A 24,873-nucleotide genomic window follows, 5' to 3' on the forward strand; every position below is an offset into this window, starting at 1 on the left:
GGGTAGGTCCCCACGTGTTGCTAGGGGGATGGGTTCTATAGTGTGGTCTCTATCAGGCCTCAGCCTGCACCCCTAGGTTTGGCTGGGAATCCATAGCACAGTGCACAACTTGGAGACTGGATCTTTAAGCCCACGTGTGGTGGGACTATCTGCAGTTACCCAGGCCACTGGGCAAGCACTCAAAAGTGGCCACCCCACCTGGCACTGTTTTTGGCCTCGGGTTATTTGCTTTTCAATCACTCAGATGACTACGGATTTTTTTTTTAATAAATAAATAAATTTATTTATTTATTTATTTTGGCTGCGTCAGGTCTTCATTGCTGCACACGGGCTTTCTCTAATTGTGTTGACTGGGGGCTACTCTTCGTTGTGGTGCGTGGGCTTCTCATTGTGGTGGCTTCTCTTGTTGCAGAGCATGGGCTCTAGGCACGCCGGCTTCAGTAGTTGTGGCATGCGGGCTCACTAGTTGTGGGTCGCGGGCTCTAGAGTGCAGGCTCAGTAGTTGTGGCACACAGGCTTAGTTGCTCCGTGGCATGTGGGATCTTCCTGGACCAGGGCTCGAACCTGTGTTCCCTGCACTGGCAGGCGGATTCTTTTTAATTTATTTATTTTATTTATTTATTTTTGGCTGTGTTGGGTCTTTGTTGTTGCACGTTGGCTTAGTTGTGTCGAGTGGGGTCTACTCTTCATTGTGGTGTGTGGGCTTCTCATTGCAGTGGTTTCTCTTGTTGCAGAGCACGGGCTCTAGGCACACAGGCTTCAGCAGTTGTGGCACGTGGTCTCAGTAGTTGCGGCATGTGGGCTCAGTAGTTGTGGCATGTGGGCTCTAGAGCGCAGGCTCAGTTGTTGTGGCGCACGGGCTTAGCTGCTCCGCGGCATGTGGGATCTTCCCAAACCAGGGCTTGAACCCGTGTCCCCTGCACTGGCAGGCGGATTCTTAACCACTGCACCACCAGGGAAGTCCCTTTTTTTTTTTTTCAACTGTTCCTTTCAGGGCATAAACAATGCTAAGTACTCAGAAAAAAATTCTGGGACAAGAAAAAGAATTGAGAAGACATTTTAACTATTAAATAAAACCAGGAGGGAAAAGAGAGTGTGATGACCTGAAAACAAAAACAGCTGAAGTATTATCCTATCCAGAAGGCTACAGCAGCAGAAACAACCAATGTGGATGATTACCCCAGTGAAATGGCAGGTTAACACGAGGAACATTCTCTGATCTCCCGCAAGGAGAGGAGAAACGCTTAAATGAGAAAGTTCCAGCTGGAAAGAACTGGGGATGATTATTCAAATGAGCTACAGTCACAAAAACTAGCAAATAAAACACTAACCCCTCAAACAAGAGAAGGGCTGTTTTCATTAAAAATAATCAGTGTAACAAAATTCATTCTTTAAACAGCAATAAAATAGACAAACAGGCAAAGAGAATCAATGACAAGAGAAAGACACCAATCAAATGAGATATGAGATAAGGCCATAACAATACATGTGACATTTTGTAATAGAAAATTTTATGTACGACTGTACAATACATTTTCAAAACTTCATGAAATGGGTAATTCCCCATCCCTCTCAAAAACTGTACTGCTGAAGTAAGAACAGGGCGCCCAGCCCTGACTGGGTCGATCGCAGGATAAATTCGCTATTGATGGCAAAGTGTATATAATGTGTGAGTTCCAGTTTGGGGCTTTATTGTGAGGCAAGGTGATCCTAGTAGCGAGTTCACACTTGCCATGGGGAGGGAGGTGGAGGGGGGTTGTGATACAGGGATACTTGTTAATTCAGTACATTGATATTTCAGTCTTAATAAGGCAGATGATAAAGTTTTAAATTTAAATTTTTAAATTCCACCTGTCCATGTGCAGGGACTGGTAGAAAGGGACATTGTTTGCAAGTTTCATAAATGAGGGACAGGACAGATGGGAGAAGATATCAAAGTCGAAAGTCAAAGTCAAGGTCATTTTAGAAAGTCAATTCTGAGATCTGCAGCGTAAAATGGAAGTTGGAGGATTAGAGGTTAAGACTGTCTGAAGATTCTCATACTGGTGCTTCTTAGGAAAGCAAGCATAGCATGGAAAATCTCTGCAAAGTGCTGGTGAAAATTAAGGTAGTTAAGGTAAACACAGAGGAGAGGCAGCTGAGCCAAGACCCCTGGCTTTTGAAGGCTGAAGACTGGGTGGGTGTGGAGTGTACAGTATGGGCTGTGTAGTATACAGGGTACAGCATAGAAAAGAGAGGAAGCGAAAGAGAAAACTTTCATGTTTGCATTTCTAAGGAACAGATATTCAATATTTTTACAAATCGTATACAGGTGTTGGTAGGAAAATTGTCAGTATTTGTAATGTGTGAATAGCTTGAAACAAACCATGTGAGGAAACCCGAGAGCATAGAGGAGGCACAGGCTGGGAACAGAAACCACGCCAGGGAAACAAGGCTTCAAAGCTTAAGGGTACCTACAGAATGTTAGGCGGACTTACTGTTGATCTTGGAGATCTTCCAGACTTTATCAGGAACAGTTGGTTTATGGATTTCAAATTTGAAAGGATCTGTATTTGGGTGGAGATCCTTATCTGAAGCTCCCAAAATGACTACGCTGAGGTTTTTGGCGTCATCACAGACCTCCGCTACCGTGGGGTAAATGAAGGGCGCGTTGTCATTCACGTCTTCCAGAGTTATCAGCAAAGTCCCAGTGCCAGTAGCGGGAGGGTTGCCTACAGAGAAAGGGGGGAGATGTTAGCACACAACTGGTACAATGCAGGAGTCGCTGTCCACAGTACCTTTTCCCAACGTGCCGGATGCCTTTACTGTTGTCACCAGGTTTCAAACAGGACGAACAGGGATAGCTTCCATCTTTGTATGAAGTTCAGTGGTTTAAAAAGCTTTTTCGTATGATCTCTAGGTCCATCCACGTTGCTGCGAATGGCATTATTTCACTCTTTTTTTTATGGCTGAATAATAGTCCATTGCATCTATATACCACATCTTCTTTATCCATTCATCTGTTTTTTTTTTTGATTTTTTTTTAAATTTAAAATTCTGACTCTAAGCCTATTGAGTAAAAACAATTGAGTGGCATGGATTTCTCTTTCTAACAGGAGGATGCACTGATGGATGCAGCACAAAAGAGCAAGACTTAAAGGTTCAAGATCAAATGGTTTTGGTGGGGGGTGGGGGGTGGGCGGTAGGGGAGAGGGGCACAGATATGAAGAAACCTGTTTGAGACATATGCCCTTAGCGAGAGAGAAAAGAGATTTGATCTTTTTTTTTGTTGAATGCCTATATGTGATTTCATGACCGTTTTTCCCCAGTTATTAATTTCTAGAGGCCTATACCCATAGTGGGAGACAGTACTTTCCTACATTGTCGTATTAACTGGAGTCTGACATCAATTCATTAGGTTTGGGATAATTATGGGTTACTGAAGCAAAGTGGAAAGTATCCTGCATGCATATATTCACTTCTAAGTGAAACTTAATATTATTTGGATACAATATTAAAAAGTAAAAACTGATGTTTTCCCCCTGATATCCATTCATCTGTTGAGGGACACTTAGGTTGCTTCCATGTCTTGGCTATTGTAAACAGTGCTGCTACGAACATAGGGGTGCATGTATTTTTTTGAATTATAGTCTTCTCCAGATATATGCCCAGGAGTGGGATTGCACTTAGATTATCATACTAAGTCATCTATTTTACATTTGGTAGTGTATATATGTCCATGCCACTCTCTCACTTCATCCCGGCTTCCCTTTCCCACCTCACCATGTCCTCAAGTCCATTCTCTACATCTGCGTTTTTATTCCTGTCCGGCCTCTAGATTCATAAGAACCTTTTTTTTTTTTTTCAGATGCCATATATATGTGTTAGCATACGGTATTTGTTTTTCTGTTTCTGACTTACTTCACTCTGTATGACAGACTCTAGGTCCATCCACCTCACTACAAATAACTCAATTTCATTTCTTTTTATGGCTGAGTAATATTCCATTGTATATATGTGCCACATCGTCTTTATCCATTCATCTGTCGATGGACACTTAAGTTGCTTCCATGTCCTGGCTATTGTAAATAGTGCTGCAATAAACATTGGGGTGCATGTGACTTTTTGAATTATGGTTTTCTCAGGGTATATGCCCAGTAGTGGGATTGCTGGGTCATATGGTAGTTCTATTTTTAGTTTTTTAAGGAACCTCCATGCTGTTCTCCATAGTGGCTGTATCAGTTTACATTCTCACCAGCAGTGCAAGAGGGTTCCCTTTTCTCCACACCCTCTCCAGCATTTGTTGTTTGTAGATTTTTTTATGATGGTCATTTTGACTGGTGTGAGGTGACACCTCATTGTAGTTTTGATTTGCATTTCTCTAATGATTAGTGATGTTGAGCATCCTTTCATGTGTTTGTTGGCAATCTGTATGTCTTCTTTGGAGAAATGTCTATTTAGGTCCTCTGCCCATTTCTGGATTGGGTTGTTCATTTTTTTGATATTGACTGGTGACTTATTTGGGAGTGATTTCCATTAGTGGGGAAGAAACAAGCTTGAAGGAAGCTGATCAGTGGTTCATGAAGCATGAGAACAGATACTCTTAAAAGTTTTTTTTTATTTTAATTTTTAATTGAAGTGTAGTTGATTTACAATGTTGTATTAATTTCTGCTGTACAGCAAAGTGATTAAGTTATACATATGTATACATTCTCTTTCATATTCTTTTCCATTGTGGTTTCTCACAGGATTTTGAATATGGTTCCCTGTGCTCTACAGTAGGACCTTGTTGTCGATCCATTCTGTATAGTTTGCATCTGCTCATCCCAAACTCCCACTCCTTCTCTTCCCCACGCCCCCCACCCCTGGCAACCACAAGCCTGTTCTCTATGTCTCTGCATCTGGGGAACAGATACCCTTTAGTGGGGCTGGTGGAAATTTAAATAGATTAACACCCAAAGACAGTTCTAGAGTAAACATTCAAATAAGTATCTGCTAAAATAGGAACACAAATGTAATTAATCATCAGAAGGATGGCTACTTCTAATGGTGGTAGACCATCAACTTTTGTTAGCGCAAGAACTCAAAGGAAATGCGTAATTACTTTGAAGTTGGTTTTTCACTGTCAGCTTTAGTAATTTGGTTGAATTTCTTTACTGAAAAAATATTTTTCTCTTTTTATGGAACTAATTGAATATCTCAGAGGAATCCATTATAATTTTTTCACTCTGAATATAATATGAAGTCATTTGGTACAATGGATGAGAAGGCATTATGAGTATTTGAAATATGGTCATAAGAATTGGCCTTTCGTGAACTTAATTATACTACTGTCTTCAGTTCCCCATGTGTTATTCCCAGGCCAGGCTGGTGATGTCTTTTTCTGAAGTCAAGTAAAATGAGCTTGTTTTTCTTTTGTTGAGAAGGTAAAGACTTGATTCTCAAAATCCTCAGGGAAAGCCTCTCCCAGTTTATATGCACAGGATGGAAAAAAAAATCACCATCCAAAATGAAATGTGATTCAATATGTAATGGTTCCTCACGAGCCCTTTGGCTCCAATAGTTCCGGAGGCCCAGGAAATACTGGAGCTTCTAGGTATTCCCTGGCACTCAGCAAAAGTCCCACGGCCCTCCTCTCCCCCTTTCCACCAGCAACCCCAAGCTCCCAAGGGCCCACTCCTAGCTCCCAAGGGATATGGAGCTAGACCTGCACTTGCTCCTCCGGGCAGCTCCTCAGAGGAACCCAGGGCCACATTCTCGGAGGACACATTAAGGCTCAGAGAAAGTCCCACCTCGCAACCTGTGGAGGGATTGCTTGTCTCTGCAAGGGCTTCTGTCTTTATAGTGTCAGGAGAGGGAAGGGTCCCGAGAGATGAACCACTCCTGTCAGTGGGTCTTAAATTGAACGGAAGGTGGGTTCCCCTTTGGGAATCTGATGAAGGTCATGGTCCTGCCTCCAGGGAAACGCACGTCCATTCATACCGAGGGGTCCGCAGTCACTGGGAGTACTGGAAGTGCAGCCTGGGCTCTGAGCATGTTCAGAGCTGCTGATCTAAAACACCCTGGTTTTAGTTGTCGTGAGGCTAAGGTCAGAGAGTTTGAGGACGGGCTCAGATAAACTCCGTGAGCCTCAGGCCTCCTTCTCTAGAGCAAGGGTTAACCTTCGCTTTCTATGTCTGAACTTGCACTGTGTAGCTTGATTCTTACAGGCTCTCATTTCAACCATGAAAGCAAACTAAAATTCCTAAACCATGATTTGGGGTTATTATTATTTTTTGTATCTTTTTCTTATGAGCTACTTTTTATTGTGGTAATATATATATATATACACACACATATATATATACACATATATATATATATATACATATATCTATATATACACATATATATATAACATTTGCCATTTTAACCACTTAAAAAATTAACTAATAATTTATTTTTGGTTGCACTGGGTCTTCTCTAGTTGCAGCAAGCGGGGGCTACTCTTCGTTGCGGTGGCTTCTCTTGTTGTGGAGCACGGGCTCTAGGTACGTGGGCTCAGTAGTTGTGGCTCACAGGCTCTAGAGCACAAGCTCAGTAGTTGTGGCGCACGGGCTTAGTTGCTCCGTGGCATGTGGGATCTTCCCATACCAGGGCTCGAACCCGTGTTCCCTGCATTGGCAGGCGGATTCTTAACCACTGTGCCACCAGGGAAGTACCCATTTTAACCATTTTTAAGTGTACAGTTCAATGGCATTGAGTACATCCCCACTGTGCAACCATCACCACTATCCATCTTGAGAACTTTTCCATCTTCCCCACCTGGAACTCCGCCCCCGTTAAACGACAAGTCTCTCTTCCTCCCCACAGCCTTCAGATCTTGGTGGGTCATTCATTTTGTTTCAAGCTTTCACGCTGCCAAACAATGGCTTGACGTGGGTGAAACGGTCACCATTTTCTTTCCTGGATCTGAATAAGTGAGTCTGTCCCATCATAAGGACTTGAAGACCTTGCACTTGAAGACCAAGGACTTGAAGACTTCAAGTGCCTTGAAGACCACAGAGATGCTCTGACGTCGTGAAGTTGTGCTCTGGACCACTGCTTGCTCCCATTTCTGGATTCGTCATTCCCACTCGGCACTGACAGCTTGTAATACCTCACACATTGATCAGGACAGGAACAAATTGATCCTGCCGCTTGATTTTGAACCAAGACAATTTAACTTGTACTTCTCCACTGTGGTGGTGGTAACTTCCTCATGAGACGGTCGAGTTGGTATCCTGTGCTCAGTGCCAGCTGTCCCGGCCAAACCCTCAGTCTGGTTGGTTCAGCATTTGATGCTTGGACCTCTGTGTTCTAGGTTTATTCGGGGGCAGAGCTGTGCGTTTTCTAAGAGAAGCAGGATCATGTAACTAATGAAAGTGAGAATTTATGGAGAGAAGTTGAACCCCTCCTGTTAATCAGAGTAAGAAAAGTTCAAGCAAACCAGAGAGGTTGCTGTTTTGAGCCCGTTGGGTTCTACCTTCCAATTTTCCGTCATTTTTTCAGAAGAGGAAACTGGGGTTCAGAAGGATTAAGTAACTTGTCCAAGGCTCTGTAGCATTGGTGGTGTGTCACCTGTTTGAGGGCTGTGGCCTATAAGACACAGTGTTCCCATGCCATGCACACTTTGGGAGCTCTAGCAAGGGAGTGGAATGACTGGTGACTGTAGCACAGCCCACCATCTGCGCCAGACTCATCTGTGGAGCTCAAAGTTTAGGTATTTTGCTGCTTGTGGCTGGCATCAAATCAAGTATTGTTAGAAAGGGTAAAAAACAATCTCTGTGCTTTTGTTACTTAAGCGACCAACAATACATTGCTTTTTGTGGAAGGTGGGCGGAGCTAAGGCCTGTACCCAAGGAAACATGTCACACGTGGGTCTCCTGGCACTGCTTTGATGCTGTGGGTGGATGTAATGAGAAGCAGGGCCAGTTTTTTTTTTGTTTGTTTGTTTTGTTTTTTAAAAAATTATGGGAATGTTATTTTATTCAGAACCCTGACCAAACAGGATTTCCACTTAGCCAAAAAAACACTGAAATTTTCTGATATGTTCCATTATTCAGAAGATATATATTTACATATGTATACACACACACACACACACACACACACACACATATATATGATGTGCATGATATAACAGACAAAACCAGTGTGATTCTAATTAAAAGATATATATGATTAGGAAAAAGATTAGAAAGAAATATATCAAAGCCTAAATAATGATTATCTCTCCAGGTAATTAACATTAAAATAATACTTTTCTCTTTTCAATCTCCTTTAATAATAACCATGATTACCATAATAATCAGAAACAGAAATGTAAACTCAAAAGCTATACAGGGATTTAAAAATATTTCTTTCCAATTCCTCTTTCTTTCCTCTAATTGTTTTTACAATGAGTTGATATTTAGTAAATTCACAGAGTTCTGCAACTACTACCACCATCTAATTTTAGAACATTTCCGTCACCCCAAAAAGAAACCTCGGGCCCATTTGTATTAACTCTTCATACCTACTTCCAGTACTAGACAACCACTAATCTCCTTTCTTTTTCTATAGATTTGTGTTTTCTGGACATTTCAATAAATGGCATCATACAACATAGCCTTTTGTGTCCGGCTTTTTTCACTTAGCATGATGTTTTTGAGGTTCATCCATGTTATAGCAAGAATCAGTACTTCACTCCTTTTTATAGCTGGATAATATTCCATTCAGCTGATGGACCACATTTTGTTTATCCATTCACTAGCTAACGGACATTTGGGTTGTTTCTACTTTTTGTCTGTTATGAATAATGCTGCTATGAACATATGCATACAAGGGACCAGATTTTCACATGCTACAATGTCCCTAGACTAGTAAGATAAGACCCCAGTGTATCTCCTCAAGAGAGTCCCCTTAGAAGAATAGGGTCCCTGGTCTTTCCACATTTGGCTGGGCTGGCTTCATTGGCAGAGAAGGTTGAATCTCAGCAAGAACTTTCAGAAGCTAGCTCTGAGAAGTAAAGGAAGGTAGTAAATTTTTCTAGTCACTGGGCCTAGAGGCGTGTAGCATGTGTCTTACCTTGGGAATCGTGAATTTTGTATGGGGAATAGTGTGCACAGTGAGGTTGCCTGCTTGAAGAATAAAATGCAGGAAGAGAAAGTGAGAGGAGGGAAACACAGGAAGCTCATTTCTGAGCTCCACGGGCTCTGAGCATCAGGACTGTTCTCCGTCATCATCCTATTATAATAGGTACCTGGTAGCTACCTACCTGGTAGGTTTTTGTGAGTGTGTGTGGTGAAGGAAAATGCAGTGTTTATCATAAATTGCCACACAAGGAGAATGGGTGGCTCACGCTCAAAAAGCCTACACTCCCCTGGTTGAGTTTTGAATTAATTTAGGTTGATTTGAAAAAGCTAAGGATGTGTTGCTCTTTCCATGCATGTAATCATATGTGTTTGTATTTCCATACGTTTCCTTCTATTCTGAGAAAGTGTCCTCCTTTCCCCCACCTAGGGCAGAAACAAGGGTGTGTACAGGATGGGGTCTGTGGAACTGGGGCTCAGAGTAGGGAGTCCACACCAGGAACAAGGAGGGAGACCTCAGCTGGGTGCCTCAGGAAAGCCTGAGGCCTAAACTCTGGGAGGGAAATCAGGAGGATGGGCCAATTCATGAGGAACCACAGTTCAGATGTGGCCCCTGACTGAAGGCTGGGCACCCCTGCTAGATTCTGAGGCTTGTCTGTCAGGGCAGAATGCTTGGGTGGGGCAAGCTACTCCCCCCAAGTTCCTTCCGCATTTCTGGGCATCTGTTGAACCCTAGCTAAGCAGCTGTGAGCAAATAAATGTCACACTTCTTATTTCATGTGAACAGGGCTCTAAGCTATCTTTACCTTTGCTCAGAAATGGGAGTGAAGCAGGATTCTTCTCTGTATGGTCCCCCTTCGTATTGCTTAGTTCATCCCTGTGTTCTATTTACTATGGTTTGCAGGATCAGTATTTTACAGATTTTTAATTTTTTTTTTGGCATGTGCCCTGTGAGCCAAGAATCTCGCCGCATTTTAATTCTTAAGCATTTTTTATTGCTTTGTTAATAGAGATCTTACCAATCTCATTTTATATTTTGAAAACATTTAATAGTAAACCAACCAAAAACCTGGTAGAAAATAGATTTGCAAACTATGCCAGGTTTCCACGGGTGATACTCGATGTAGAGCTGAGGCAATTATTCACATAATTCAGACTCAAAAATTCTTTTGGAGGAGAAATAATCTGAAACCCGAACTGTTTTAAAAAAAATTCCCCCTTTTGGTTTTTTTTGTTTCCATTTTACGGACTTTAAAGAAAAGGCCAAAGTAGGGGAATAGTTGATTTGAAGGCCATGTTTAAACATGACAGTTTTATTTTATTCATTCAGCCAATAATTATTTACTGGGGCTCTACCCTGTGTCTTACTGGATATGCACAAAAATCAGCCATACAGGGTGCCTGTTCTTGAAATGTTAGCAGTGTGGCAGGAACAGATATGTAAACAGATGCAGGATAGCACTTTTTTTTTGTTTTTTTTTTTTGAGGATAGCGCTTTAAGTGTGGGAAGAGACGTGAGGATAAAATGTCACGGGAGCTTGCGACATGGAATAATTAACTGTCTGGGGACAGTTCCAAAGGCTCCATGAAGATGTGGCTTAGAAGCGAGAATACTTTGTGTAGCTGGAGAAGGCTGTTCTAGACAGAGGGAATCGTGTGGCTATTTTGTGGGAATAAGTTTTCATAGACTTTTAAGCAGGATGCTGGCTTTGATAAGAGCAGGGGATGCTGGAGGCAGGGAAAAGAGAGGGCTTGAGTGAGGAGAGAGGGCACAGGAGGACCAGCTGGGCGGCCAGTGCAGTAACACGGACTGATGATGGGGGATGAGGTGAGGGCAGCCAGGGTGCAAGAGCAGAGGCTGGATTCAGGGGGCTGGATAGACAGTGAGAGCTGGACTGGGAGCGATGGGGCAGGAGCCTCAGTGGGGATGGGGTTCCAGCTTGGGGACCGTGCAGGTGGTGATGCTATTACCCAAGCTGGGGAAGAGGGAATACCAAGGAGTACAAGCTAAGAGACCCCTCGGCAGGATGAACTGAGCTGGCGTAGATGGGCATTGCAGATGGTATTTTAACGCCCGAGTCAGCTTTTCTCCCCAGTAACGTTTGAAAACATCATGTTTAAGATGGTTGATTTGGCTGGTCAGAATGGAAATGTCCTGCTGTCAGGGAGATGAAGGGTGGCTTAAGTCTCCCCACTCAGACAGAAGCTCCATGAATTGATACCCATGTCGAGGGCAGCATTTTCTGGTTAATTCTCTGATTTAGAGCCCTACTCCGAGTGGAGGGCTGTGCAGCCCGTCCCTGCTCTAGAAAAATGCTCAGACCACCACGAGGGTGGTCGTCAGATGGCATGTCATAGTTTGCTTCAGACACTGTTGATTCTGCGATGATAAGTTTAGAAAAATCAGTCCATAACTCAGCTCAAGTGGGTTGACTTAAATATTTAAGTTTTACAATATTAAAGTCCTTACAAAGCACCAGGAATTTTGCATTCCTGATTTCCCATCCTTGTAACAACCCAGCAGGGCAGGTGGCGTTATCCTCACTCTGCAGGTGGGGAAACAGGCTGAGAGGGCCTAAGTCTCATACTGATGGTGGCACGGTGAAGTTGGGGAGCTGGCCCATTCCGAGGGTTAGCAGAGCACCAGGCCCCAGTCTCTCTGTGGAGGGTACTTGCTGCCTACAGATGGCTCTGATCACAGCCTTTCTACTACCAGATCTCAAGAGCTCTCTTATCGGGCCATTTTGTCAGTGACAAAATTGTAGCTAGTATTCTCAGCGTGACTGATATTCTACTGGTACTTGAAATAACAAGGAATGATCACTGGGCCTTCAATTTATTTTTCTTCCTCCATTACTATAACAGCTGAGATAAGGGGTGTTAAACTGGCTTAATTGGGTTGCCATCATAACTACTGGCTTGATTTTATCCAAACTAGCATCTTTTAAGTAGAATTAATCTAAGTGATTTGACTACATCCTCTAAGCAGTCTTGGTTGATCTACACAAAGAGGCATCTTTTTGAAGTTCAGATCCCTGTCATCCCCAGTTTGGGGGCCGTTGTTATCCTGTGGTTTAGTGGTCATTTCACTATGGGGCCGAATAACTTTTCTTCTCTTTTAATCAATTTAAAAGTATTTTGCACAATATTTCAATTTAGAATCACTTTGCGTTATCAGAACGTCTATTATATAGGAGACGAGGGAAAAGACAGGTTAGGACCTGAGATATCTTAGCTTATGAAAAATCATTATCTTAGTCTATTCCATTTTAATTTTACAGCTATTATGCTTGGTTCTCTATTTGGGTCTTCTTGGTAACCCACAGCACATTTTTCACCGACAGACTCAGACATACTTTACACAAGTTGCTAAGTTATGAAAACATGCTGCTGAATTGAGCGATAGCTGGGCTTGTTTTTATGCTATCATTCCCTCATTCTTTTCAGTGAAAATAGATGGGGACGTGACGCTTGGCAACCGCATAAAGCCTGCATATGGATGCTAGAGACAGCACGCGTTTCCTGGTTCGAACTATTTCGTATGCACCAAGCCTTAGTAAGAACTAAGAGGGATAATTTTTTTCTTTTTTCTTTAAACTCGCTGCATAGCCTGGGTGCTGGGAGCAAGGGCACTTGAACTTCCTGAAGCAGAGTATGTGTCTTTGGCATTTGGAGTCACAATTTAGAACTTCTCTGAGGGCATAAGAGCCATTCAATAGCAATCATGGAATGCTGAACCCTACACAATTTCAGAACAGGAGGAGGAGTGAAAGATGAGGTTACAGGTGAGAAGGAGGTAGGAAGACCAGCCTGATAGAATCCTGAGCAGAAGGCAGTAAGCCAAGAAGCACCAGCCGGCTATGCCTTCCTGCCCATGGCCATCTCCAGTGGGATTCCAGAACTCTTACAAGAAACTGCTTGTGGCAGTTTTCGGCCCACATAAGACAGTGAGACTAACACTTGACCTTTCTGGCGATTACCTGAGCAGCAACGATAATCACACTGGGATTTGCCCGGTGCTAATTGCTGCTGCTTTGCCCCCCTGTCAGCACATCTCCAAAGGGATGCCACCTGACTGCATTCCTGAATGTCGTCTCTCCATCTTGGTATTTTCCTTAACAGTCATTTTTTTTTTCCCCTTTCTTAACACATGCCAGAAATTCTGTGTTCATTTAAGTCTTTAATGAAGGAGTTCCTGTACTCTGAAGGCACTAATCTGGACCACATAAGGTAAGTGATGATATTCGTTTCTAAAGGTAAACTGCTCGCCAACACGGAAGGTCACACCATATCGATCTGTAGGATGAAAGGCTTTACTGTGCCAATCATTCAACCACAGCCATTTCTGCTTTAGCAAAACAAAAGCATTTCCCTTATAATAAAACAATGTTGTTAGGTAATTTATAGCTCATTAAAACCGATAACAGTTTACGAAAAGTGCCTTGTACATCCTTGAGTGTGCTGTGGGTTACAACCTAGCCTCTATCTGTAGGGAGTGATTAGTGTCTTTCCCTCCCCGAATCATCCATAACCCGGGCATTATCAACATTACTGTGAAGCACGATTCTGGAATCTATATAGACTTGCTTTGGGGCCCCCCGCAAGCAAACAGGTCCAAAGAATTTTTAATTTCTATTAACTCAGAACAGATTTCCAGCCCTGTATCTGACTATTTTTTTACATTCCTCCATTCTGATATCACAGTTTCTAGTCTCTAAGAGGTACCTAGAAAGTATATTCTCTTTCTGTGCCGCCTCACCACTGTTCTGAACTGAATGAGTAGAGCCGTGTGTAGCAGCTATGATGGGGTCACTTCGCTTTTTGCCAAGTGTTGCAGGGACTGCAGAGCGCATGCTTCACCTTGTTCTCTCTGCAGACATCCTGTCATTCACCCCTGCTGGCAGTTTTGCCACCTGCCCACCCCCAGCAGCTGGGGATTGTCCTTCCTTAGAATGACAAGATGCTGAGAGTCTAGCTTTAGGGTAACAGATACTTAGAGAGCACATGAATGGTCACAGCCTCTTGGGGAAGGCACAGTGGACCAGGGACACGCTCTCTGTGTAGCTATATATATATTTTTTCTTAAGTTGTATTGAAATATAGAAACTTTCATGTTTCCACAAATACACAGCTTGAAGAAACTTCACAATCTGAACACACCCATGTAGTTAGCCCAGTATATACAAGATCAAGAAACTCCTCCACAGTTCCTTAAAACGCTAAAAATAGAGCTACTGTAGGCATATATCTGGAGAAAACCATAATCTGAAAAGACACATGGCACCCCAATGTTCATTGCAGCACTATTTACAGTGGCCAGGACATGGAAGCAACCTAAACGTCCATCAACAGATGAATGGATAAGGAAGATGTGGTACATATTTACAAAGGAGTATTACTCAGCCATAAAAAGGAATGAAATAATGCCATTTGCAGCAACATGGATGGACCTAGAGATTACCATACTAAGTGAAGTCAGACAGAGAAAGACAAATATCATATGATATCATTCATATGTGGAATCTAATTTTAAAAAATGATACAAATGAACTTATTTACAAAACAGAAAGAGGCTTACAGATATCAAAAACAAACTTATGGTTACGAAAGGGGAAAGCAAGGGGAGGGATAAATGAGGAGTTTGGGATTAACAGATAGACACTATCATATACGAAATACATAAACAACAAGGACTTACTATATAACACAGGGAACTACACTTAATATTTTGAAATGATCTATAAGGGAAAAGAATCTGAAAAAGAATATATATATTCTTTTATAGCTATATATATAGTTATTTACAACATTGTGTATCAACTATACTTCAATTAAAAAAAGAGCCCTTCCACAACGTAATCTGGAAGCATGGATTAGTTTCGCCCGTTTGACCTTCATATAAATGGAATCATTCCATGTGCGATCTTCTGCTTCAGCCTTCTTTTTGCTCAATGTTACGTTTGCAAGATTCATTCATGTTGCTGTGAATAGCTGCACATCATTCATTCTCAGCGCTGTGTGAGAATGTTCTGTGTGAATGTTCCACCATTTATTTATTCTACTTTTGTTGGGCATTTGGCCAGTTTCCAGTTTTGAGCTATCATGAATAGTGCTGTTATTTACATTCTGGCATAGGGGTTCTGGTGAACAGATACACACATTTCCGTTGGATCTATAGCTAGGCATGTAATTCCTGGATCATAGGGGATGCACATGTTCACCCTTAGTTGATACTTGCAGTTTCCAGAGTGGTTGTACCAGTTTACACTTCTCGCAGCTGGATATGAGAGTTCTAATGATTTCATATCCTTGCCGACACTTGGCATCTTCCATCTTTTCACTTCAGTCATTTTGAAGGTGTGCTGAGTATTGAATTTCATTGCATTTCCTTGATCAATTTGTATTTTAGTTTGTATTTGGATAGTTTAATTTTTATTTCCTTGATGAACGAAGTTGAGCATCTCTTCATATGTTTATTGGCATTTGTATATCCTCTGTTGTGAATACCTGTTCAAGTCCCTTACCCATTCCTCTTTGAGTGGTGCCTTTTGCATATCGATTGTAGGATTCCTTTATAATATAAATACCTCCTACTTTGTGGGTTACCTTTTTACATTCTTGATGGTATAATCTGATGAACTGAAGTTCTTAGTTTTAATATATCATTTTTTCCCTTTTGTCGTTAGTACTTTTGTGTCCTGTTTAAAAACACTTTGCCTATGCCAAGGACATCAATATGTTCTAATATGTTTTTCTCTAAAAGATGTATTATTTTACCTTCCATATTTTGACCTGTAACATATTTAGAATTGGTTATTATATATGGTATAAGAGAGGGGTCAGGATAATTCTTTCCATATGTGTGAAACCCAGCACTATTTATTGAAAAGACCATGCTTTCTCATCTGCACTACCATGTTGTCCTTGTCATAATCAGGGACTGTATATGTGTGGATCTGTTTCTGAACTCCCTATTCTATTTCATTGGTCAGTTTTTTCTATCTTTGAGCAAACACCACACAGTTTGAATTATTATAGTTTTCTTTTTTTTTAAAACTTGTTTATTTGTTCAATATTTTTGGCTGTGTTGGGTCTCTGTTGTTGCATGCGGGCTTTCTCTAGTTGCGGCAACCGGGGGCTGCTCTTTGTTGCGGTGCGTAGGCTTCTCATTGCAGTGGCTTCTCTTGTTGCGGAGCATGGGTTCTAGGCGTGTGGACTTCAGTAGTTGTGGCGCATGGCCTCAGTTGCTCCGCAGAATGTGGGATCTTCCCGGACCAGGGCTTGAACCCCTGTCCCCTGCACTGACAGGTGGATTCTTAACCACTGCAGCACCAGGGAAGTCCCTGAATTATTATAGTTTTCTAATAGGTCTGGATATATGGTAGTGTCAGTCTTCCAACTTATTCTTCAAGATTTCCTTGGCTATTTTTAGTCCCTTGTATTTCCATATGAATTTTATAATCTGTTTCTTCCCCTTCTCAAAACAAAAACCTGGGATATTGCTTGGTATTGCATTGAATCCTTTAGGTCCATTTGGAGAGAACTGACATTTTAATAGCATTGAGTCTCCTAATCCATGCATATGGTATAGGTCTCTATTTACACAGGATTAAAAACTCTTAGTAGTGTTTTGTAGTTTTCAATATAGTCTTTGTGCTGTGTCCTCACGTGGTGAAGGAAGTCTCTGGGATCTCTTCTATAAGGGAATTAATCCCGTTCATGAAGTCTTCCATCCCCATGGACCTCCCAAAGGCCCTACCTCCAAATACCAGCACACTGGGGATTAGATTTCAACATGTGAATTTTGGGGGAGACACAAACATTCAGTCTACAGCATCAGCCATCCCATCCTCCAATCCCTCATACCTTCAAAATCTGGCAAATGTCTTAAAGAGAGAATGGTTGTGTGTTTAAGGTAAGTCTGCTTGCTTTGTTAGGTCTTTGTTTCAGTGAGACCCCAGGAGATATTATTCTGCCCTTTAAAAGGCATTTATCTATAACCATGTGCTTAAGAGCCCTCTGTCACACCAGCCACATGACCGTTACAAGTGTTTCTCATTTCTTTCTTTCCATCCTGGGCCCTGCCTGGGTCAGGCCTGATCCTCACCCAGAATCTAAAACAGCCCCAGAGAGAAAAAAATGGCTGGTGGCCCTACACTCTTTTTAGAATGGTTCTTTCTTCTTTCCTATCTTAGTTTTTAGTTGAGTTAGGCTTCATTGCTTCTGCAGCTCTCTGATGCCTTTACAATTAAGACTTTTGTAATGTATCCAGATTTTTCTAGTTTTTGCAGTGGGGACATTGGTCTACTACAACCTACAATAAAGTTCCCATGGCCATATATTTTATTGACATGATTTGGCATAAATTCCTGAGTTGACTCCTTGTTTGGAGAAAATCAATTTATTTTGCTTTAGTTTCCCTCGTGTTGTATGACAATAATTCCTTATTCTTTCATTCCATCAAATACATTGAATTTCTATAAAATTAATAAACTCAAACGCTTACTTTGTATAACATTGAGCCATCAGTTAGTACTATTAACTTTGATCTAACAGCACTTACTGTTGGTTTTTCCTGGTTAACCATAATATCTAGAGATAAGTTTTCAGTGAGTGACAAAAACGAGCCTTTAAACAAAAGTTACTCTGATTTATGAGGTCTTTGAAAATTTATTCTCTTTGCGCTAAGTCTTTTGGGCCTTATTCAAGATTATCATCTCTAATGATGGTTCTATATAGTAATGCCAACTTGTTTTTTATTTATCATTCCATCTTCAGGGACATTTCTATCCTTTGGAAACATCTGTGACATCAGATTTGGATTTCCTTGTCTGATATTAGTATTAACAGAGTTAGATAAGAAATAGATTTCAAACTGCATTATTTCTTGAGGACCATTCTCGGCTGTATTCTTTCCTGTCTATAACCCCATTGGGGTGGGACTGACATTTACTGAACATTTAATATTGCTTTTGATGGAGAGTGTAGAGGGCACAGCACTTCATTTTCTCACTACAACCTCGTAAGTAGAAATTATCTTCCTCATTTTGTAGAAGTATTATAGAAACTGAGCCTCAGAATCTATAAGCAGCTTGCCCTGTCACACCTGGAGAGAAGACTCCTGTTTCCGACAAAAATTAAAGTGTATTTCATTTCTCGTTTTTTGGGTGAATAATTGCATAAAATATTTTATAAGGCAATGGTAACTAAACTATTTGCTGGGTTTCAAACTTCCTTCATGGTGTTCTTAGCTGAGAATTTTCTCTACAAGTACAGATACTTTTACATAGTAGAGAACTCTGAAATCATTACTTTAGCTGATCTATAGTTGATACTTTTTGTTTGAAAAGCATTTTAAAATTCTTGGCTTTTGTCCTCCACTGTTGATGCCCTTAGCACTCCTGTCTAGACCTATTCCTTCCACAAAACTTATCTGTTCCGATGGCGACAATCTCTTGCATTGTGACTCCCTGAGTAAAACCTCCTGGCCTCTATTTCAGGCCCACGTTGCAGCGTCTCATGGGATCATCTCAACATCCACCCCATAAGTACAACATGGGAACAAGCCTTTGAAACCAGTTCCATTTCTATTAATGGACTAGATTTCTCACTAGAAATTTTCGTATTGCCATTCTCTCTTTCATATTGAGTATGGGTTGTTTTCAAAGCCTTGTTTTTTCCATCCAAATGTTTTCTAGATTCATCCTTTCTAGTTTGTTTCTGTTGCCAACAGGCATACCTTGACCCCTTCAACTCAGATACCTGCTATGTCTTACAATGTTTCCCAGCTCCAGACTCACTCCACCCAAATGACTTCCACTGCTTCTCTTACCTTGATTTCTGCACAGCTTTCTAATGCCTCCTTGCCTCATGTCGCATCATGATCTGATTGATTTTCTACACCGCCACGGGGGTTGTCTTTCTAAAGTACAGCGTTTACTCTCAAGGAGTTTGATAACCAAATCAAACTCCTTCGCATAGCATATGGAGCGTTTCATGATCTATTTTATGATCTATTCCACATACACATGAGTGCCTGCTCTAAGTCAGGCACTGTGATAAGAGCTGGGCACTCCACACAAGACCTAGTAACCCTATCTCTGTAAATATGGAGCTTCCAGTAATGCCGACCAATGTTTACGTGTCTCACATAACCACCTTCTCTCAGGCTTCTAGTAGAATGCCTTCCCTTTTCTCAACCTATCCTTCATCACTCGGTTTAGAGATCCCCTCAACCAAGAAGCTTCCCGTGACCACCTCTGAGGCTGGATGAGGGGCTCCTCTGGGCTTAGTTCCAGTAGGACAGTTGTGACAGTGTATTGCCATCTTCTCTTTGCTAGCCTAACTCGCCAAGTAACTCGTTAGCTCACTGAGCACAAGGACACAGTTATTATTATTATTCATCTTTGAGTCTCCAGGACCAAGCACAGTGTCTGGTCCAGCTCTCTGCTGATGAATGTCCATGTGCTATTTCATCATGTCAGTTTCCTCCTCAAGAACTTACGGGATCCTTTGGGTGCCTGCTCTATCAGATGACTTGCCCAGATTTTGAGATGTCTTGAAGATATGACTTTCCGGTATACAACCAAATAGGTTTCTACATATGTACTCACAGTGGATGTAACCCTTCTCTTTCCTTTTCTTACCTCCCATGCCACACTCCCTTTTAATTTTGACTCCTCTGCTCTATGCCCTCAGGCACCCCGCCCTCCTGACCCTGCCATTTATCCAAATCTTGTCTTTCAAGGCCAGACTCAAAGGTTGATTTTACTGTGAAACCCGCTCTGCCTACTGGGCGCCACACTGATCACTCACTTCTTCGACACGTGCTCTCCTACTTGGTTTTGTGTAAGTACCCAGCCTCTGAGAATTCTTAGTTCACCCGTTATTGGGTAATGAAGGCGCATATAAAGAACCCTATAAAAATATTCATTTTGATATATACATAGGACTCAAAACCGAATCTTCAGCTATGAACAGCTGACTTTTAGGAGTTACAGGGAGAGCAAAACTTCTTGTGTGATTGACACAGTAGACATCTTAGCTTAACATACCCAGAAACCGACTCTGACTCCCCCCATCTCAGCCAATGGCAAATCCTGTTAGCTCTGTGTCCGAAATATACAGAGGATCTCCAGAATCTGATCTCTTCTCATCCCCTACTCTGTTACCGGTCCAAGCCACCATCTTTCCCAGGCTGCCCTCAGTCTCCTAAGAGGTGTCCCTACTTCTGTCCTTGTCTCCTATGTCTGATCTCAACAGAGCAGAATGATCATGGCACTTTGAACTGTACTCAGAACTTGGCTATGGTAACCCATTTCAACATAAAGTAGAAGCCAAGGGTTGTACAGAGGCCCACGTGACCCTACATGATCTGCATCCCCATCCCCTTCATGTACCACTGCCCTCTCTGCTCCAGCCCCCAGCCTCCTTGCTCTTCCCTTAGATTGCTTCAGGGGCCCCATCCCCACTTTCTTCATGTTTTTGCTCAATGTCACTTCCTCAGTGAGCCTCTCACGGCTGTCTGGTTCAAACTGTAGCATCCTTTCATTTGCTATCTTTTTCCTGTTTCATACATAAATAGTATACTTTCTTTTTTTTCTGAATAGTATGTATTTTACTCAATTTCCTTCCGTTCTCCATGACTGTGTCAGGTGCACGAGGACAGTGATTTTTGTTTGTTCATGACTGTATCCCCAGTGTCTGGAACAGAGTCTGAGTCGTGGATACTGCATTATTAGCTTTTGAACGAACAGCAATTGTTCCACGCTTATGAAGCTACCAGCTGAGGGGACCTGATGTCTTTCCATGGTGCATATCATAAAAGGAAAAAAGCTGAGGGAACAATTCAATTGTCAGGGTCGGTGATGTCCTCTGGGACTTCCTTTCAACTTGCATTAGGTAAAAAAAACCCTCCTTGTAGATGACAACATGACACCAAGATGAAGGACATCAATGTGGCTTCCTAGCCTTGGCGCCTACTTGAGACGGAGCACAGAGAGCTCACTGCTCTGACCCTTAACTAGACAAAGACCCAGGCATTCCAGGACTTGGGGATTTTACTGACTTACGTGTGTTTACACATTTGCTTTCCCTGCCCCCCGCCCACATTTAATTCTTCCCAAGCACACCTTTAGGTATATCAGAAGAAATGTAAAAATATATTTAAAACTGAAAAGTATTCACTTATTGGCATTTAAAAAATTACTCACCACTGTCTATTGCCAGGAAGAGAGCAGTGTACACGCTGTTATGGACGAATGGGGACTCGCGGTCCAGCACAGCAGTGGTGTCAACAGTCCCGTTGATGGGGTTGATATTCAGCCAGCCCGCTGGGTCCTTGTAAACAGAATACCTGAAAGAAAAAAAAAATCCCCAAACAACGTCAGATTACATTCAAAATAGATTCAAGAAATGTTCAAGGAGTACTGGGCACAAGCTCCCAGGGTAGCTGCCAGATAATTCTTAATACAAATCCACAAACATCATTATAGCACAGTTGTTCATTCAGAAAGTAATGACCGACCATTCATTAACTCTGGGCCTTTTCTGTTTTAAATATTTTGTACATGCACCTCCTTTATTCCTCATGACAAGCCTGGGAGGAAGGAGCTCTTATCTGCCCAGCTCTCATAGAGGCAGAGTTCATAGCCTGTCTCCTGAGTCCAAGTCCAGCTTTTTTTTTTTTTTTTTTTCTGCTTTTACATCTTGGATGTATCTGGTATGCAGACTAGGCAGGAGAAGCACTGTCATGAAGGTACAGGCAAGGCACATGGACACCTGGAGGAAGAAGTAATTATCTCTGATGGAGGGCAACCCCGGGGTCCTCACAGAGGATGCAGTATCTGAACTAAGACAGAAGGAATGGGGGGATATTGTCAGAGAATGAGAGGACAGACACGTCAGGAAAAGAAGAATATGAATTAACATATGGAACAGAGATATCACTAAAAATGTAAGTTCCACAAGAGCAAGGATATCTGTTCACTGTCATGACCCCAGCTCCTAGAACATTACTTAGCACATATACAACACTCAATAGATAGTTGCTGAGTGAATGTTTTTGAGAGTCCACCTGCCGATGCAGGGGACACGGGTTCGTGCCCCAGTCCGGGAAGATCCCACATGCTGCGGAGCGGCTGGGCCCGTGAGCCATGGCCGCTGAGCCTGCGCGTCCGGAGCCTGTGCTCCGCAGTGGGAGAGGCCGCAACAGTGAGAGGCCCGCGTGCCGCAAAAAAACAAAAAAAACAAACCAAAACAAAAATCAGGTCGGGGGCTTCCCTGGTGGCGCAGTGGTTGAGAATCTGCCGGGCGATGCAGGCGACCCGGGTTGGAGCCCTGGTCTGGGAGGATCCCACATGCCGCGGAGCAACTAAGCTCGTGAGCCACAGCTACTGAGCCTGCGCGTCTGGAGCCTGTGCTCCGCAACAAGAGAGGCTGCGATAGTGAGAGGCCCGCGCACCGCGATGGAGAGTGGCCCCCGCTCGCCACAACTAGAGAAAGCCCTCGTACAGAAACGAAGACGCAACACAGCAAAAATAAATAAATAAATAAATAAGTAAATAAATAAATAAATGAGGCAAAAGGAAATAACTGCCCTTAAAGAAAATAAAATAATAAAAATAATAATCAGGTCTCCATCGTTGTCCTATTTAATTGCATTTTTGCTGGGCCCTTTGTTTCCCTCTATTAGTTGATGTATTTTGTTTGGTGCCTCTTCCAACCGGAGACCTTAGGGAGGTCTGCCCGTGCCGCAGATCTCCTTGATGCCCATCTTCCTGCGTCTCCTCAGAACCACAGCCACGGAGAGAGGAGGACGGGGTCATTCCATTTACTGAGAATTCCCAAGTGCCCAGTGCTGGGTTTCACCATGCCAACGCCCTCCAAACTAAGAGCTGCATGGAAGCCCCTGGAAGTAGGTGTGATCCTCCCCAACCCTGGAGCTTTTTACCCGAGAGGGGAAAACAGCTCAACACCTATCAACCGACCTGCCCTTCCAACCTCCTGGCCTATGAGCCCTTGTGTCAAATCAGCCCTTTGGACCGACTGGCCAGGCACTCTGTAAGTTTCTGCATTTTCAAAGGTGTCTTTTTAATAAACCTTTGGTGCAAAAATACTGGCGTGCAAGATATTTTCTGTGCTTCTGGGCCTGAAAAATGCATATGCCTTATTAAATTGGCATTTCCAGGCAGTTTATCTGTAATGTGAACTTTGCTTGTTACAGGGGAAGAAAAATCAAATTAAAAACAAGACTCATTTCAGTCTGTAGGTAGCTTCACAGGAGCTGCTCGCGTGCTTGCCAAGGCTCGACCTCTTCCAGGTGTCAGCGTCGAAAGACACAGGGCAGGCTGATTAGTAGATCAGAGCGGTGGGGAGGCGGCGAGGGGGGCACCTCACCACGGTCCGGGCCTGCTTCCCTCCTGGGAAGTGGGTTTACTGTCCGCAGGGCCCTGGCAGAGCAGGGAAGGAAGCTCCCAGGCCAGAGGCCCGGGCCTGGTATTGACCTGGAAGGACTTCCAAGCCAAGGGCCCAGCTCTCATGGGGGGAAACCGTCAGAAATATCCCGTGTGATGGCATGGATTATAGGGAGGGTTGGTATTTTTAGACCGACATACGAGCCTAAGCGCAGCTCATTCTCAAAGCGGAGTCAGTAAGGATGGGAAAGATTATGAGAGCCTGGAAAATGAAAAGAAGAAAGGGGAGATACAGAGTGATTTTCTAGTCCTACTGAAGGAAGCAAACAACCCTGTAAAACCACAGGGAAGAAAGGAAACAGCAGGTGTATAATCAGCTCCTCACTTAATTCCAGCCCAGTAGGCCCCCTGTGTTAGATGAAATATCTGCTTGGGTGATTCAAATCAACCATTTTATTTAAAAACAGAACTAGAAAGAACTCCCAGCAGAAGGAAATACAATGTTTTGAAATAGCTCATGTAGCTATGGCTCTGAGTACAAAGGAAAGGGCATATTTCAAATCTCCTGACGAAACATACACAAGAGACTGAGGGGCCAGTGGATTCCAGAATCCCAGCTCAGTTACACAGCACAGGCCATCACAGCGTCTGTAGAAATCTGGGGGACAGCGTTCTCTCCCGCTCCTGGGGAACCAGAGCCAAGGAAGCAGTCTTGCTAACAGGAAGGGCTTCTCAGGGACGGAGGGATGCCACAACCAGCAGACGTGGACAGGAAGAGCTGCCCGGATCCCTACCGTGACAACAAGCAATGCACAACCACACCTAAGGAGCTCACTTTCCACCCTTCAGTGGACAAAGGGACGTTTGGTGTGAGTCCATTATCTCTGCTCTGCCACAGGAAGTAGGAGGTGAGATCACTAGGGATTATCTTCTGCTTGGACCACTCCAGTGCACCTGGTTCTTGCTTCCATTCTACTTGCTACAGTCAGTTCTTCAAAGAGCAGCCAACTGAAAATTGACCATTTTCAGTGTATATCTCATATGATGTAAGTTCCTGCTCAGAATTCTCCAGTAACTTCCCTCTGGGCACAGAATAAAATCCAAACTCCTGACCATGTCTCCAAGGCTTTGCCTAACTCTCCACCTGCCTTTCATCTACCTCATTTGACTGTGTCTCTGGTACCTAGAAGAGTGCCTGGCACACACTGAGTAGCTACTCAGTTTTTGGATGAATGAATGAATGAATGAACGAGCCTTCTTCAACATGCTTTGACTGACCCAGATCCTGGGTGACCCAGAATTCTAAAGGAATTTTGTCCCGAGGTGCCCCATGGACAGACCTCTCAAAGAGGCTACTAGGCAGGGAGCAAAACGGCTGACTTTCAGAA

The 24,873-nt window shown here is 42.9% G+C and overlaps 1 protein-coding gene across 1 annotated transcript in view; it reads right to left on the bottom strand.

Moving 5' to 3' along the window:
• Positions 1–24,873, bottom strand: part of CDH13 (cadherin 13) — a 1,019,214-nt gene that overhangs the window by 8,976 nt on the left and 985,365 nt on the right. The window contains exons 11-12 of the mRNA XM_082862470.1: positions 21,284–21,426; positions 2,478–2,711 (exon numbers count right to left, since the gene is read on the bottom strand). Coding sequence (XP_082718596.1) covers positions 2,478–2,711; positions 21,284–21,426 — 377 coding nt within the window. The remainder of the gene's footprint in view (positions 1–2,477; positions 2,712–21,283; positions 21,427–24,873) is intronic.

This window comes from Leucopleurus acutus (genome assembly GCF_964270905.1).
Source record: "Leucopleurus acutus genome assembly, chromosome: 20".
Lineage (NCBI taxonomy): Eukaryota > Metazoa > Chordata > Mammalia > Artiodactyla > Delphinidae > Leucopleurus > Leucopleurus acutus.